We start from the raw sequence: 18,649 nt of genomic DNA, 5'->3' as shown, positions 1-18,649 counted from the left end.
TTCTCATACAGCTACGATACGGTCATCTACCTGACAAAATTAAAAATTGCTCAGGCATGCCCTGTCCACAAAAATCAGGACAAATCCAATCCAATCAATTTCCACCCTATATGTCCACTCTCAGTCACAAGCAAAGTGATGGAAGGTGTCATCGATAGTGCTATCAAGCAGCACTTACACACTGATGCTCTGTTGAGTTCCGCCAGGACCACTTGGCCCCAGAGCTCATGACTGCTTTGGTCCAAAGATGACAAAAGAGCCAAAATCCAGAGGCGAGGCGAGTGACTGCCCTTGACATCAAGGCAATACTTGACTGAGTGTGGCATCAAGGAGCCCTAGCAAAATTGTACTCAATGGGAATCGGTGGAAAATTCCCCACTGGTTGGACTCATACTTAGCATAAAGGAAGATCATTGCGGTTGTTGGAGGACAATCATCTCAGCCCGAGGACATTGCTGCAGATGTTCCTTGGGGCTGTGTCCTAGGCTCAACCATCTTCAGCTAATTCATCAATGACTCTTCTCTTCATCACAATATCAGAAGTGGGAATGTTCACCGAGGATTGCGTAGTGTTCAGATCCAGTCACAGCTCCACACATACTGAAGCAGTTCATGCCCACATACAGAAAGACCTGGACAACATTCAGGTTTGGGCAGGTAAATTTCGCACCACACAACAGTCAGGCAATGACCATCTCCATCTCTGTCATCGTGAGTCCCACATGGTGTGTCGCCTCTCTGGTACCAGGATAAAGGACATTATGGAGAGGGTCAGAATATTCCGCAAAGGAAGGGAGTGAGCCAGAATTTATGGTGCATGTTGGTACCAATGACATAGAAAGAGCAGATATTAAGGTCCTAAGATCAGGTTTACAGGAACTAGGGAAGAAGTTTAAAAAGAAAGACATTGAAGGTAGTGAACTCTGGATGCACCCAGTGCCGTGCGCTAGCCAGAGTAGAAATAGGAAGATAGGGAGGATCAATATGTAACTTGAAACATGATGTAGGAGGGAGGGCTTCAGATTCTTGGGGCATTGGGACCAGTTCTGGGACAAAGGCACCCATTTAAAAAGGACAGGTTGCAACTCAACAGGACTGGAACCAATGCCGTTGCAGGGTGGTTCACTAGGGTGGTAGGGGATGGTTTAAACTCAATTGGCAGGGGGATTGGCACCAGCATATAGAAGTAAGAAAGAGGAATGAGGTGTATAAAATATAAGTGTCAGACAGTGCTAAAGAAGGAAGTAGGATGTTTTTGTGACTGGAAGGCTGTTTCCAGTGGGGTTCCGCAGGGCTCAGTGCTAGGTTCCCTGCTTTTTGTGGTATATATTAATGATTTGGATGTAAATGTAGAGGGAATGATCAAGAAGTTTACAGACAACACAAAAATTGTCCGTGCTGTTAATAGCGAGAAGGATTGCTGTAGACTGCAGGAAGATGTCAATGGATTGGTCAGGTGGGCAAAAAAGTGGCAAATGGAATTCAACCCAGAGAAGTGTGAGGTGATGTATTTGGAGAGGTTAAACAAAGCAAAGCATTACACAAAAAATGGAAAGATACTGAGAGATGTAGAGGAAGTGAGGGATCTTGGGGTGAATGTCCACAAGTGCTTAAGAAGGTACACAGAACCCTTTCATTTATTAGCCGATATAAGATAATATAAGAGCAGGGAGGTTATGCTGGAACTATATAAAACATTAGGTAGGTCACAACAACAGTACTGTGTGCAGTTCTGGTCACTTCAATACGGAAAGGATATAATTGCATTAGAGAGGGTACAGAGGAGATTTACGAGGATGTTGCCAGGACTGGAAAATTGCAGCTATGAGGAAAGATTGGAGAGGCTGGGGTTGCTCTCCTTGGAACAGAGGTTGAGGGGAAATTTGATTGAGATGTACAAAAATGTGAGGGGCGTGGATAGAGCGGATTTACTTTAGCAGAAAGGTCAGTGACTGGGGGCATAGATTTAAAGTAATTGGTAGAAGGATTAGAGCGGAGCTGAGGAATTTCTTTTTCACCTGAGGGTTGTGAGGATATGGAACTCTTCCTGAAAGGGTAATAGAGGCAGAAACTCTCAACTCATTTAAAAGGTGTCTAGATATGCACTTCAAGTGCTGTAACCTACAGGGCTATGGACCAAATGCAGGAGAGTGGGATTAGGTTGGGCAGCTCATTTTTTGACTGGCGCAGACACATTGGGGCAAGTGACCTCTTTCTGTGCTGTAAGCTTTCTATTATTCTATGAGTACCATATTAGATAGGCGTGGACTAACAACTAAAAGGAATGCAGACAGGACTACAATGCATGTAGGTTAACACGCAAAATGCAGTAAATAAGGCTGGTGACCTACAAGCACAAAGATCAGTGTGGGAATATGATGTAGTGGCAATAAGCACAATGAGAATAGAATGGCAGTCAACATAAAAGGGAACCCAAAAATCTTCAGTGTTTAAATAGTAAGCAGGTAGCAAGAGGTGAGTGGGTCCTATTAGGGATAAAGAGAGTGATCACTGAATCACAGTGCAGAAGAGGCCCTTCAGCCCATCGAGTCTGCACCGACATGTGAGAAACACCTGACCCACCTACCTAATCCCATTTACCAGCACTTGGCCCATAGCCTTGAATGTTATGACGTGCCAAGTGCTCATCGAGGTACTTTTTAAAGGATGTGAGGCAACCCACCTCCACCACCCTCAGAGGCAGTGCATTCCAGACCGTCACCACCCTCTGGGTAAAAAGGTTTTTCCTCACATCCCCCCTAAACCTCCTGCCCCTCACATTGAACTTATGCCCACTTGTGACTGATCCTTCAACTAAGGGGAACAGCTGCTCCCTATCCACCCTGTCCATGCCCCTCATAATCTTGTACACCTCGATCAGGTTGCCCCTCAGTCTTCTCTGCTCCAACGGAAACAACCCAAGTCTATCCAACCTCTCTTCATAACTTAAATGTTTCATCCCAGGCAACATCCTGGTGAATCTCCTCTGCACCCCTTCCAGTGCTATCACATCCTTCCTATAATGTGGCAACCAGAACTGCACACAGTACTCCAGCTGTGGCCTCACCAAGGTTCTATACAACTCCAACATGACCTCCCTACTTTTGTAATCTATGCCTCGATTGATAAAGGCAAGTGTCCCATATGCCTTTTTCACCACCCCACTAACATGCCCCTCCGCCTTCAGAGATCTACGGACACACACGTCAAGGTTCCTCAGAACTTCCTAGTGCCATGTCGTTCATTGAATACTTCCTTGTCAAATTACTCCTTCCAAAGTGTATCACCTCACACTTTTCAGGGTTAAATTCCATCTGCCACTTATCTGCCCATTTGACCACCCCGACTATATCTCCCGGTAGCCCAACAAACTCAACCTCACTGTTAACCACCCGGCCAATCTTTGTGTCATCCGCAAACTTACTAATCTTACCCCCCACATAGTCATCTATGTCACTTATATAAATGACAAATAATAGGGGACCGAGCACAGATCCCTGTGGTATGCCACTGGTCACTGGCTTCCAGACACTAAAGCATCCTTCTGTCATCACCCTCTGCCTCCTATAATGCCAATTTTGAATACACCTTACCAAATTACCTTGTATCCCATGTGCCTTTGCCTTCTTTATAAGTCTCCCATGTGGGACCTTGTCAAAGGCTTTGCTGAAATCCATATAAACTACATGAACTGCACTACCCTCATCTACACACCTAGTCACCTCCTCAGAAAATTCAATCCAATTTGTAAGACCATAAGACATAGGAGCAGAAATTAGGTCATTCGGCCCATCGAGTCTGCTCCGCCATTCAATCATGGCTGATAAGTTTCTCAACCCCATTCTCCCGCCTTCTCCCCGTAACCTTTGATTCCCTTACCAATCAAGAACCTATTTATCTCGGTCTTAAATACACTCAATGACCTGGCCTCCACAGCCTTCTGTGGCAATGAATTCCATAGATTCACCACTCTCTGGCTAAAGAAGTTTCTCCTCATCACTGTTCTAAAAGGTCTTCCCTTTACTCTAAGGCTGTGCCCTTCGGTCCTAGTCTCTCCTACTAATGGAAACATCTTCCCCACATCCACTCTATCCAGGCCTTTCAGTATTCTGTAAGTTTCAAACAGATCCCCCCATATCCTACTAAACTCCATCGAGTATAGACCCAGAGTCCTCAAACGTTCCTCATATGTTAAGCCTTTCATTCCTGGGATCGTTCTCGTGAACCTCCTCTGGACCCTCTCCAGGGCCAGAACATCCTTCCTGAGATACGGGGCCCAAAATTGCTCACAATATTCTAAATGTGGTCTGACCAGAGCCTTATAAAGCCTCAGCAGCAATCCCTGCTTTTATATTCTAGTCCCCTTGAAATAAATGCCAACATTGCATTTACCTTCCTAACTACCAACTCAACCTGCAAGTTAACCTTAAGAGAATCCTGGACTAGGACTCCCAAGTCCCTTTGTACTCCAGATTTCTGAATTCTCTCCCCATTTAGAAAATAGTCTATGCCTCTATTCTTCCTACCAAAGTGCATGATTTCACACTTCCCCACGTTGTATTCCATCTGCCACTTCTTTGCCCATTCTCCTAACCTGTCCAAATCCTTCTGCAGCCTCCCCGCCTCCTCAATACTACCTGTCCCTCCACCTATCTTTGTAACATCTGCAAACTTAGCCAGGATGCCCTCAGTTCCTTCATCTAGATCATTAATGTATAAAGTGAAAAGTTGTGGTCCCAACACTGACCCCTGCGGAACTCCACTAGTCATCGGCCACCATCCTGAGAAGGACCCCCTTATCCCCACTCTCTGCCTCCTGCCAGACAGCCAATCTTCTATCCATGCTAGTACCTTGCCTCTAACACCGTGGGCTCTTATCTTACTGAGCAGCCTCCTGTGCGGCACCTTGTCAAAGGCCTTCTGGAAGTCCAAGTAGATAACATCCATTGGCTCTCCTTTGTCTAACCTACTCGTTACCTCCTCAAAGAATTCTAATAGATTTGTCAGGCATGACCTCCCCTTGATGAAACCATGCTGACTTTGCCCTATTTTATCATACACTTCCAAGTATTCTGAAATCTCATCCTTAATAATGGACTCTAAAATCTTACCAACGACCGAGGTCAGGCTAATTGGCCTGTAATTTCCTGTCTTTTGCCTCACTCCCTTCTTAAACAGGGTCCTCTGGGACCCTCCCTGACTCCAGTGATTCCTGAAAGATCACCACTAAAGCCTCCACTATCTCTTCAGCTATCTCCTTCAGAACTCTGGGGTGTAATTCATCTGGCCCAGGTGATTTATCCACCTTCAGACCTTTCAGTTTTCCTAGCACCTTCTCCTTGGAATGGTCACCATACTCACCTCTGCCCCCCAACTCTCTTGAACTTTGGGGATGTTACTCGTGTCTTCCACCGGGAAGACTGACGCAAAGTACCTATTTAGTTCCTCCGCCATTTCTTTGTTCCCCACTACTACTTCTCCAGCATCATTTTCCAGCAGCCCAATGTCCACTTTTGCCTCTCTCTTACCCTTCATATATCTAAAAAAACTCTTGCAATCTTCTTTTATATTACTGGCTAGTTTACCCTCATATTTAATCTTCTCCCTCCTTATTTCTTTTTTAGTTGTCCTCTGTTGGTTTTTGTAGGCTTCCCAATCTCCTGGTTTCCCACTGCTCTTCACTGCACTGTATGCTTTCTCTTTAGCTTCTATGCTGTCCCTGACTTCCCTTGTCAGCCATGGTTGCCTCATCCTCTCTTTAGTATGCTTCTTCTTCCTAGGGATGAATTTTTGCTGCGTCTCCCAAATTACGCCCAGAAACTCCTGCCATTGCTGTTCCACTGTCTTTCCTGCTAGGCATGATTAGGCATAATATTAGATGTTAGGCATGACCTCCCTCTGACAAAGCCATGCTGACTATCCCTGATCAAACTTTGCCTCTCCAAGTGGAGATAGATTCTCTCCTTCAGAAATTTCTCCAATAGTTTCCCTACCACTGACGTGAGACTCACTGGCCTGTAGTTCCCTGGCTTATCTCTACAACATTAGCTGTTCTCCAGTCCTCTGGCACCCCCCCCCCCGTGGCCAGAGAGGGATTAAAAATTTGGGTCAGAGCCCCTGCGATCTCCTCCCTTGCCTCCCTCAGCAGTCTGGGACACAAATCATCCGGACCTGGAGATTTGTCCACTTTTAAGCCTGCCAACGCCTCCAATACCTTGTCACTCCCTGTATCAATTTGCTCAAGAACCTCGCAGTCTCGCTCCCCGAGTTCGATATCTTCATCCTCATTCTCTTGGGTGAAGACGGACGTGAAGTATTCATTCAACACTCTAGCGATGTCCTCTGGCTCCACCCATAGATTGCCCCCTTGGTCCCTTATGGGCCCTACTCTTTGCCTGGTTATCCTCTTCCCATGGATATACTTATAGAATATCTTGGAATTTTCCCTGCTTTTACCAGCCAGAGCTTTCTCATATCCCCTCTTTGCTCTCCTAATTGCTTTCTTAAGCTCCACCCTGCACTCTCTGTACTCCACTAATGCCTCCACTGATTTGCTTCCCTTGTACCTGCTAAAAGCCTCTCTTTTCCTTCTCATTGTAACCTGAATATCTCTGGTCATCCATGGTTCTCGGGGCTTGTTACTCCTTTCCAACACCCTAGAGGGAACAAATTGAGCCTGTACCCTCCCCATTTCCTTTTTGAACACCCCCCACCGTTCCTCTGTATATTTTCCCACAAGTAACTGTTCCCAGTCTACCTTGTCCAGATCTTGCCTTATTTTACTAAAATCCACTCTCCCCCAATCCAAAACATCTTTTTGCAAGTTGTCGATTTCTTTGTCCATAGCAAACTTAAACTGTACCATGTTGTGTTCGCTATCACTAAAATGCTCGCCCACCACCACCTCAACCACCTGTCCGGCTTCATTCCCCAGAATTAGGTCCAGCAATGCACCATCCCTTGTTGGACCCTCTACATATTGACCTAAAGAGTTTCCCTGTACACATTTCAAGAAATCCACTCCATCCAAGCCCTTAACACTTCGTCTATCCCAATTAATGTTGGGAAAGTTGAAATCACCTAATATTGTTATTGTTTTTATACAGCTCTACAAATTGTGCACATATTTGCTCCTCAATTTCCTGCTGACTATCTGGGGGTCTATAATATGTATGCTAGAGGCACAGGGCAAGACTAAAATAATTAATAAGTTCTTTGTATTGGTGTTTACTAAGGAAGATGAATCTGGCAAGCGTATAAGTAGAAGCAGAAATAGAAGAGGTAATGGATCGTGTGAAAATTGAAAGGAAGGTGGTGCTGGAAAGGCTGACTATGCTGAGAGTGGATAAATCACCTGGTCTGCATGGCTTGCATCTCAGGTTGCTAAAGGAAGTGTGGGTGGAAATAGTGGAAGAGTTTGCATAATCTTCCCTAGGTATGAGGGAGGTGCCAGAAAATTGGAGAGTGGCAAATTTGACACTCTTTCTCAAGAAAGGTTGCAAGGACAGTCTGAACTACTACAGGTCAGTTATCTAACATCAGTGGTGGGTAAGGTTTCAGAATCCTTAATCAGGGAAGGAATCCGCAGGCACTTGGAGAGCTTTGAGATAATTAAGGAGAGCCATTTGTAAAAGGCAGATCGTGCCCGACTAATCTAATTAACTTTTTGATGAAGTAACAGAGAAGGCTGATGAAGGGAATGTAATGAATGGTGTCTATATGGGTTTTAAGAAAGCCTTTGACAAAGTACCACGTCAAAGGCTGGCTAACAGAGTTGATGCTTATGGAAACTACTGCCAGTGTGCAATTGGATAAAAAACTGGCTTAAGGACAGAAAGCAGCGAGTCATGGTAGATGGTTATTTTTCAGATTGGGGGGGTGGTAGACAGTGGCATTGCCCAAAGGTCAATGCTAGGACAACTGCTTTTTTTTTTGCTATATGTAAGTAACTTGGATCTTGGAATGTGGAGTAAGATTTCAAAATTTGCCAATGATACTGAACTTGGACGAGTGGCAAACAGTGAGGATGGTATGAATTGCCTTTTTTTATATACGTTCATGGAATGTGGGCATCGCAGGCTAGGCCAGCATGTGTAGCCCATCCCTAATTGCTCTTGAGGTGGTAGTGTGCTGACTTCTTGAACCACTGCAGTCCATGTGTTGTAGGAACACCTGCAGTGCTGTTAGGAAGGGAACAAGACAGATAGGCTAGAAGAATGGACAGATAAGTGGCAGATGACATTTAATGCAGAGAAGTAGGAGGTGATGCATTTTGGCAGAAGGGATGGGGAGAGGCAATATATACTTAATGGCTTAAACTTAATAAACAGTTGTAAAGTGTGTGCAGGAACAGAGGGACCTGGAGGTACTTGTGCATCAATCTTTCAAGGTGGCAGGACATATGGAGAGCGTGGTTAGAAAAGCTTATGGGATCTTTGGCTCGATAAATAGAGGCACTGAGTACAAAAGCAGGGAGGTTATGCTGAAGCTATGTAAAAATTCTGGATAGATCCCAACTACAGTATTGCATCCAGTTCTTTTGCTTTTACTCTTTCATGGGATGTGGGCCTCATTGGCTAGGGCAGCATTTGTTGTCCATCCCTAAATGCCCTTGAGAAGGTGGTGGTGAGTTGCTTTCTTGAACCGCTGCAGTCTATGTGCTGCAGGTACACCCACAGTGCTGTTGGGAAGGGAGTTCCAGGATTTTGACCCAGTGACAGTGAAGGAACACTGATATAGTTCCAAGCCAGGATGCTGTGTGGCGGAAGGGGAACTTGAAGGTGGTGGTTTTTCTATGTGTAAGGGTTAAACAGGGACTTCTACTGGTAAAAAAACAAGGTCAACAGAATTCTCCAGGCGAACCTTGTACACCATAGAGCCAACATTAGCAGAACTCTCCAGGAAGACCTTGGAGATCATAAGGGAGTAACTAGACAGTAGAGATAAAGGAGGGAATGAGGATAAACAGATAAGGTAAAGACAAACAGTACCAGGTTAGAACGAGATAAGGAGGCCTTGCTTGGCTAAGGAAAAGATACATACCTGGAACTGGGAACAACTGTTTATTATGTGATTATGTATTGACAAGATTGGAATTTGAATAACGCAATGTGTGCGTGACTAACTGTATAAAAAAGATGGTTTTATTTTAGCTAGCCTAGTCTAAGGCAGACTGTCCCTGCATTCGCTTGAATAAAACGATCGTTAACCTGTATCTTTGTCTCCTGTGGTCGATTCTGAGAAGGCACCACATCAGGTGCATCTGCTGCCCTCGTCCTCCTAGGCGGTAGGCATCACTGGTTTCAATAATTTATATAGATTCTTCTTTCCCCACCTATTTCCATTATTTTTAAATCTAAAACTAAAACCTCGTTAGTCTTTCCACCCCACCCCCACTAGAGCTGTACTTTGAATATCCTGTCTTCCATTCTTAATTAGCACTTTTCTTAGACAAATATCACCAACTTCAACACCTCTTTGACCCTTTTGTCTGTGACATCTTTTGATTATCTGCTCATCTCCACAATCACCACACCCTCAATGTCTCTCTCCCCCCTCCCCCCCAACCTTAAACCAGTTTATATATCTCCCTTCTTCTAACTATGCTTCAGTTCTGCCGAAGGGCCATGAAGGCTCGAAACGTTAACTGATTTCTTCTCCGCCGATGCTGCCAGACTTGCTGAGTTTTTCCAGGTAATTCTGTTTTTGTTTTGGATTTCCAGCATCCGCAGTAGCTTTTAGCTTTTTGTTTTTATCACTGGTTTGGAAGGTGCTGTCGAAGGAGCCTTGGTGAGTTACTGCTGTGCATCTTGTATATGGTACAAACTGCTGCCACTGTGAATTGGCGATGGAGAATGAAATGTTTAAGGTGGCGGATGGAGTGCTGATCAAGCGGACTGCTTTGTCCTGATTGGTACTGAGTTTCTTGAGTATTGTTGGAACTGCACGCATTCAGGCAATTGGAGTGTATTCCATCACACTTGTGACTTGTACCTTGTAGATGGTGAATAGGTTTTGGGGAGTCTGGAGCTACTTGTCGCAGAATTCCCAACCACTAGCCTGCTTATACTTCCACAGTATATGACTGACCCAGTTCAGTTTCTGGTCAATGGTAGCCTTCAGGATGTCGACAGTGGGGGATTCTGAAGGTGTTCCGTAAAGCGGTCACCCAGTCAGCGTTTGGTCTCTCCAGACTGAGTGACCGCTTTGCGGAACACCTTCGGTCTGTCCGCAAGCATGACCCAGGCCTTCCTGTCGCTTGCCATTTTAACACCCCATCCTGCTCTCATGCCCACATGTCCGTCCTTGGCCTGCTGCAATGTTCTAGTGAAGCCCAACGCAAACTGGAGGAACAACACCTCATCTTCCGATTAGGCATTTTACAGCCTTCCGGACTTAACGCTGAGTTCAACAACTTCAGGCCATGAACTCTCTCCTCCATCCTCGCCCCTTTTTTTACCCTCCTTTCTCCAATATTAATTTAAAAAAAAATTTTTTTTTATCCACTTATTTTTATTTATTTTCATTTTTATTCATTAATTCATTGTTTTATCACCACCTCTTATCCTATTTTCGATCTTTTCTCCTCACCACCGTCCCCTCCCCCCACCCCCACAAGGGCCATCTGTCACTTGTCCATGTTCTTTTCAGAGTGCTTACCCTTGTCCTACTATCATCACATCCTGTTTTCTTACCTTTACGCCACTATCTGCACTTCTTTTAGCCCTTACCACTACCATTAACACCCTCTTTACCCTTTTGTTCATGACATCTTTGTCAATCTCTCCTTTGCCCCCACCTATCATTGGCCTTCGATCCAGCTTCACCTGCACCAGCCCCTTAAACAGTATAAATTTCATCACATTTTTACTTCTCTTTAGCTCTGAAGAAGAGTCATACGGACTCGAAACATTAACTCTGTTTTTCTCTCCACAGATGCTGTTAGGTCTGCTGAGTTTTTCCAGCATTTTCTGTTTTTGTTTCAGGTTTCCAGCATCTGCAGTATTTTGCTTTTAACAATCACAGTCATCTTTCTTTGTGCTAGATAAAAGATTTCATGGCATTATTTCAAAGAAGAATGGGGGGTTATCCTGGTGTTCTGGCCAATATATATCATAGGTTGCAGCACAGAAGCACATGAGTTTTGGTTCAACTACAGACAATTGCCAGGGAGAGGGATGGAGTTAGTGGCTAGAAGGTAGTGTTTGTGGCAAGCACTGAAGAAAATGGCTTTGGTCTTTCCAGTACTGGATGTTGGACAAGCAGTCTCACAATTTGGAGTCCGTGGAGGAGTCAAGAGAGGTGGCGATTAAGTAGTCTCAAGTGTCATCAGCATCCATGTGAACCTGATGTGTTTTGGAATGACCTTGCTGGGGGCAGCATATAGATGAGAAATAGCATGAGACAAAGCACAAATCCTAGGGAGACACCAGAGAAATGCAGGAAACACCTAATAGAGGCATTCAGAATTGAGGGGTTTTATTATGAGGATAGATTAAGTAGGGAAAAATTATTTCCTCTTTCAAGTGGGTTGAAAACCAGAGGTCACAGGTCTAAAATAATTGGCATAATAAATAGAGAGGGGAAATGAGATATTTTTTCCCACACAGAAGGCTTTTGGGATCCGGAATGCACTGCCTGGAGGTATGGTGGAAACAAATTTCATAGGAAAAGACAACTGGACATTTACTTGAAGAGGATTAATTTAGTCATCTGGATAATCATGAGATGTGGGCCTAAATTTCACAACTCTTTCAGAGAGTTGACACAGGCATTATGAGTCAAATGGCCTCCTACTGTGCTGTACGATTCTATGGTTCTATGAGAGTTTTCCCCTGATTCCCCTTGACTCCAGTTTTGCTAGGGCTCTGATGCCACACTAGTCACATGCTGCCTTTTGTGCTAGTGTGCTGGACTCCCCCATCATTGAGAATGGGGATATTTGTGGAGCCTTCTCCTCTAGTTAGTTGCTTAATTGTCCTCCATCATTCATGACTGGATGTGGCAGGGCTGCAGAGCTTTGATCTGATCCATTGGTTATGGGATTGCTTAGCTCTGTCTATCGCATGTTGCTTCCGCTTTCGGCATGCAAGCAGTCCTGCAATGTAGCTTCACCAGGTTGACATCTCATTTTTAGATGCGCTTGGTGCTGCTCCTGGCATGCCCTCTTCATTGATCTAGGGTTGGTCCCCTGACTTACTGGTAATGGTAGAGTGGGAATTACGCCAGGCCACAGGGTTACAGATTGTGGTTGAATACAATTCTGTTGCTGCTGATGGCCCACAGCGCCTCATGGATGCCCAGTTTTGAGTTGCTAGAGCTGTTCTGAATCCATCCTATTTAATATGGTGGTAGTTCCACACAACCTGATGGAAGGTATCCTCAATATGAAGATGGGACATCGTTTCCACAAAGACTATGCGGTGGTCACTCCTACCAATACTGTCATAGACAGATGCATCTGCAACAGGTAGACTGATGAGGACAAAGTCAAGTAGGTTTTTCCCTTTTGCTGGTTCCCTCACCACCTGCCACAGGTCCAGTCTAGCAGCTATGTCTTTCAGGACTCGGCCAATTCTGTCAGTAGTGGTACAACCGAGCCACTCTTGGAGATTGACATTGAAGTCTCCATCCAGAGTACATTCTGTGCCCTTGTCACTCTCTGCTTCTTCCAACTGGTGTTCAATATGGAGGAGTACTGATTCATCAGCTGAGGGAGGGGCAGTAGGTGATACTCAGTAGGTCTCCTTGCCCATGTTTGACCCGATGCCTTGAGATTTCATGAAGTACGGAGTCAATGTTGAGGACTCTCAGGACTCCCGACGTATGCCACTGTGCTGCCAACTCTGATGGGTCTGTCCTGCTAATGGGACAGAGCATACCCAGGGATAGTGATGGTGGTATATGGGACATTGTGAGGAATGATTAAGTCAGGCTGTTACTTGACTAGTCCATGAGGCAGCTCTCCCAATTTTGGCACAAGCCTCCAGATGTTAATAAGGGAGACTTTGCAGAGTCGAAACAGCTGGGTGTGCCATTATTGTTACTGGTGCCTAGGTCGGTGCCAGGTGGTCCATCTAGTTTCATACCTCCTTGACTTTGTAGCGGTTTGGTACAACTGATAGGGTGCAGAAGAGATTTACCAGAGTGGTTCCAGGCAAGGGGTTTTTAGTTACAAGATTAGGTAGGAAAGGCTGGAGTTGTTCTTCTTGGAGCAAAAGATTTGATAGAAGTATGCAAGAATGCGACAGGCTTAGATAAGCCAGACAAGGAAAAACTGTTCCCATTAGCTCATGGTACAATGACTGAGGGACACAGATTTAACAATTTGGACAAGAGAAGCTGGGGGAATGCGAGGAAGATTTTTTTTATGCAGTAAGTAGTAATGACCTGGAACTTGCTGCCCACAAGGGTGGTGGATGCAGAAACAATCAATCATTTCAAAAGGAAATTGGATGGACATTTGAAGGAAATAAACTTTATAGGGCTACAGGATAGTAGGACTGACTGGATTGCTCTGCAGGGAGCCAACATGGACTTGCTGGGTCAAATGGCCACTTTCTGTTGTAAATGACTCCATGGCTCTAATCACCACTATATCATATTTTCCCACAGCTACCTGTGCCTGCAGCTCACCAACCTTATTAGCCACACAGTGTGTTGACACGCCTGAGTTCCAAATTTAACTCAGGCCTTTTTATATTTACTATGATTCCACCAAATTTTGCATTATTCCTAACACTGTACCTTCCAGTCTTGTGTAGCTTGTGTCTACTTTTTAAATATTACATCTTAGTGCCCACAAGGAGGTATTACGATCTGGAACGCACTGCCTGAAAGGGTGGTGGAAGCAGATTTAACAGTAACTTTTTTCAAAAGGAGATTTGATAAATAATTGAAAACGAAAAAAAAATCAGGGCTTTGGGGAAAGTGTGGGACTAACAGGAAAAGCACCTTCAAAGAGCTGGCACATGCACAATGTGTCAACTAGCTTCCTTCTGTGCAGTATCATTCCATGACTCTAACCATTTACTTGCTTGTTCCCCCTGAGTGTGAGAGGTTTGGCGGGGGTGTGGGAGGGAAAAAAAACATTTGCCATGGAACCTACAAATCCCACAGTCATGCAGAGAGATCCAGGGTGTGACATGAGACCAGTGCTTACCTCAGACTCAGACTCCTCATGTGATGCTGCTCTTCTGTATCTGACCTTGTTGCTGCTTCTAGAGTCGTCTTCCCCAGCTTCTCCTTCCAGTTTAGCTTTAGTTTTACCTTTTCTCATTAGAAAATTATCTACCACCCAAAACATTAATGCCTGCAAGGAATGAGAAAGCAAAACATGTAGCAGAGTTAAGGATTAACATAGGAACATGTATATAAAGAGAGTAGCTGAGGAAACTGAGTGCAAACCTGAGAGTTTGACTAGTGGGGAGCTTGGTGAAGAGGGGAAGGAGGTGTTTGTTTCCTTTTGTTTTTTTAACTTTCTCCTTTGGTTCTTATATACTACAGGGAAAGGAGCTAGCTGTTGGGGAGTTTCCGGTAAGGGGTTAAGGTCTATTCTATTCCTAAGGTTTAAAATTGGTGGTAAATTTTTTTTTTACTCGTTTACATGATGTGGGCGTCACTGGCTAGGTCAACATTTATTGTCCATCCCTAATTACCCTTGAGAAGGTAGTGGTGAGCTCCTTTCTTGAGTCGCTGCAGTCCCTGTGTTGTAGGTGTCAGTAGTATGTGTCATCTACAAGATGCGCTTCAGAAACTCACCAAGGCTCCTTAGGCAGCATCTTCCAAACCCACGACCGCTACCATCTAGAAGGACAAGGGCAGCAGGTGCATGGGAACACCACTGCCTGCAAGTTTCCCTCCAAACCACACACCATCCTGACTTTGAACTATATCGCTGTTCCTTCACTGTCGCTGGGTCAAAATCCTGGAACTTCCTTCCTAACAGCAGTGTGAGTGTACCAACGCCACATGAACTACAGTGGTTCAAGAAGGCAGCTCACCGCCACCATCTCAAGGGCAATTAGGTCTGGGCAATAAATGTTGGCTTTGCTATCAACGCCCACATCCCTTAAAAGAATAAAAATTCCTTCCAAGGCCAATTTATCTTTCCTAAGATGTGATGCCCAGAGCTATTCACAGCACTCCAGGTGTTGTTTAATCAGTGTTTAGTATAGCTGTAGCATAACTTGTGTTCTAGTCCTCTAAATATAAAGGCCCGCATTCCGTTAGCCTTTTTGATAGATTTCTGTATCTGTTCATGACATTTTAATTATCATGCCTTCCCACCACCGCCCCCCCCAACATTCTCCCTACCACCCCCAAGTCTTTTGGACCTTAGTACAGAAGCAAAATATTATAGATGTTGGAAATACTCAGCAAGTCAGGCAGCATCCATGGAGAGAGAACAACAGTAACTCTTATGCCCTCAGCACAACGAACTGAGCTCAGCACAACTCAGCTCTTCTTCCATCGCCTTCACCTCTATGCCCACTTCTTTGGCCAAGAGTCCTTCCCCCTGCAGTGGGCCCTTTTATCAATCTCCAGTATTCTCCCTCCACCTGGACACCTCTCTCTGGCCTCTTACCTTCTGTTTATGGCAGGAAAATCAAGTTTGACAAATTTATTTGAATTTTTTGAGGATGTAACTTGTAGGGTAAATAAAGGGGAACCAATAGATATAGTATACTTGGATTTCCAAATGGCATTTGATAAGGTGTCACACAAAATGTGGCATTCACCACCACCTTCTCAAGGGCAATTAGAGATGGGCAATAAATGCTGGCCCAGCCAGCGATGCCCACATCCTGTGAACAAATAAAAAGATACACAATATAAGGGGCGGGATCTTCTGGTCGACGAATGCTCACCGACACGTAAAATGACGCGGGATGACGTCGGGTGGAACCCCCGGCATCACCCCATGTCATTTCCATTTTCAGGTTGGCGGGGGCGCAGCCAAGTCAGCTGTACTCCCGCCGACCTGTCAACGGCCTATTGAGGCCATTGAGAAACTAGTTGAAATCAATAATGGGCCTGCCCATCCAAACTTAAGGTTGGCGGGTAGGCCGGGAGCTCTGGCGGGCTTCAGAAAAAGCATGAAACCTCATCCACTGGCGGGGGGGGGCATGAGGTTTCATGAGGGTATTTAAATTTTTAATGAAGGTTTCAGTTAAAGTTATGGACATGTCCCAACTCATGTGACAGTGTCACATGAGGGGACGTGTCAGGGAAATTCTTCTATCATTTTTATTGCAAATTTTAATTCGGAGCCGATCTCCCTGAGGCAGCACTTAGCCTCAGGGAGATCAGTGCGCTCTTTCATGCGCATGTGCGAAAGAGAGCACTCCCGGCTGAGGGAATCACCCCCCACCCCCCTGCCGACACAGGGAGCGCTCAGCGCTTCCTGGCGGGCGTCACACTGGGCGGGCCTTAATTGGAATTGAAAAAAATTTTTTCCCAAGGGCTTATTGAGTTCAGGGTAATATATTAGCATGGATAGAGAACTGGCTAACTGACAGGGAAGAAAACAGTAGTGGTGAGCAGGGAATTTTCAAGTTTGAGGTTATTCACTTTGTAAGAATAGAAAAGCAGATTTTTTTTTTTAAAAAGACATGAAATTTGTTAACAAAATGTTTTTCAACTCCCCTAGGCCGGCTGAGTTTTCCAACACTTTCTGTTTTTGTTTCAGATTTCCAGCATCCACAGTATTTTGCCTTTATCTTTCTAAGTGTTGATGTTCAGAAGGTCTTCGATATACTTGTAGAGGAATAATGGGGGAAATGGTGGTGTAGTGGTAATGTCACTGGACTAGTAATCCAGAAGCCCAAGCTAATCCTCTGGGGAACAGATTCAAATCCCACCGCAGTAGCTGGTGAAAGTTAATTTCAATTAATAAGTCTTGAATATGAAAGTTAGTCTCAGTAACGGTGACCATGTAACTATCCTTGATTATTGTAAAAAGTCATCTGGTTCACTAATGTTCTTTAGGGAAGGAAATCTGCCATTCTTACCTGGTCTGGCCTACATGTGACTCCAGACCCACAGCAATGTGGCTGACTCTTAACTGCCCTCTGGAATGGCCTAGCAAGCTACTCAAAGTTTAAGGGAAAATAGGGATGAGCAACAAATGTTGGCTTAGCCAGCGACACCCACATTCCATGAAAGAATATAAAAAAGCAGAAAGTTAGCATGCAGGTACAGCAAGCAATTAGGAAGGCAAATGGCATGTTGACCTTTATTGCAAGAAGATTGCGGTATAGAATATGGAAGTCTTGCTACAATTGTACAGGGCTTTGTGAGGTCACATCTGGAATACTGTATGCAATTTTGGTCTCCATTTCTAAGGAAGGATATGTCTGCACTGGAAGCGATACGGTGAAGGTTCACTACATTGGTTCCTGTGCTGAGAGGGCTGTCCTATGATGAGAGGCTGAGTAAATTGGGCCGATACTCTCTGGAGTTTAGAAGAATGAGGGGTGATCTCATTGAAACATCCAAGATTCTGAAGAGGTTTGATGGGGCAGATACTGAGATAAAGGCAAAATACTGCAGATGCTGAAAATCTAAAACAAAAACAGAAAATGTTGGAAAAGCTCAGCAGGTCAGACAGCATTTGTGGAGAGAAAGACAGAGTTAACGTTTTGAGTCAGTATGACTCTTCTTCAGAGCTAAAGAGAAGTAGAAATGTGGTTAAATATATACTGTTTAAGGTGGGCAGAACAGGTGAAGCTGGATAGAAGGCCAGCGATAGGTGGAGGCAAAGGAGAGATTGCGAAAGGTGTCATAAACAAAAGGTCAAAGGATTGTTAATAATGGTAGTACTGGCTAAAGGAGGTGCTAATGGTGACATTAAGAGTGGAAAGCAGAATGTGATGTCAGGACCAGGGTAAGCACTCTGGAAAGTGACAGATGGGGTGGGATGGGGGGAGGGAACAGTGGCAGGAAAAAATACCAAAAAGGGTAAAAGCTGGGGCTAAAACAATGAATAAAAATGGAAATAAATTTTTTAAATAATAATAATGAAAATGAGTGGGAAAATAAATAAATAAAATAAATAAAAGAATGAATAAAAAATAAAAATGAATGAGAAAAAAGAGGGGGGTCAAAAAGTGGTGGGGACGGAGGAGAGAGTTCATGGTCTGAAGTTGTTGAACTCAATGTTGAGTTCGGAAGGCTGTAAAGTGCCTAGTCGGAAGATGAGGTGCTGTTCCTCCAGTTTGCGTTGAGCTTCACGGGAATGTTGCAGCAGGCCAAGGACGGACATGTGGGCATGAGAGCATGTGGGCATGGTGTTGAAATGGCAAGCGACAGGAAGGTCTGGGTAATGCTTGCGGACAGACCTAAGGTCTTCCGCAAAGCGGTCACCCAGTCTGCATTTGGTCTCTCCAATGTAGAGGAGACCACATTGGGAGCAGCGAATGCAGGAGACCAAATTGAAGGAGGTGCAAGTGAAATGCTGGTTCACCTGAAAGGAGCGTTTGGGCCCTTGGATGGTGAGGAGGGGGGAAGTAAAGGGGCAGGTGTTGCACCTTCTGCGATTGCATGAGAAGGTGCCGTGGGAGGGGGTTGAGGTGTTGGGGGTGATGGAGGAGTGGACCAGGGTGTCCCGGAGGGAACAATCCCTATGGAATGCTGACGGGGGCGGGTT

General features: G+C 44.8%; 1 protein-coding gene across 6 annotated transcripts in view; it reads right to left on the bottom strand.

The window, feature by feature from the left end:
• Positions 1 to 18,649, bottom strand: part of stimate (STIM activating enhance) — a 147,463-nt gene that overhangs the window by 44,895 nt on the left and 83,919 nt on the right. For all 6 annotated transcript variants that reach the window (XM_078543068.1, XM_078543067.1, XM_078543069.1 and 3 more), the window contains exon 7: positions 14,162 to 14,311. In XM_078543068.1, the coding sequence (XP_078399194.1) occupies positions 14,162 to 14,311 (150 nt within the window). The remainder of the gene's footprint in view (positions 1 to 14,161; positions 14,312 to 18,649) is intronic.

Source organism: Cetorhinus maximus, chromosome 6 (genome assembly GCF_964194155.1).
Source record: "Cetorhinus maximus chromosome 6, sCetMax3.hap1.1, whole genome shotgun sequence".
Lineage (NCBI taxonomy): Eukaryota > Metazoa > Chordata > Chondrichthyes > Lamniformes > Cetorhinidae > Cetorhinus > Cetorhinus maximus.
The sequence above is the reverse complement of the archived record's forward strand: the minus strand, read 5'-3'. Positions and strand labels throughout refer to the sequence as shown.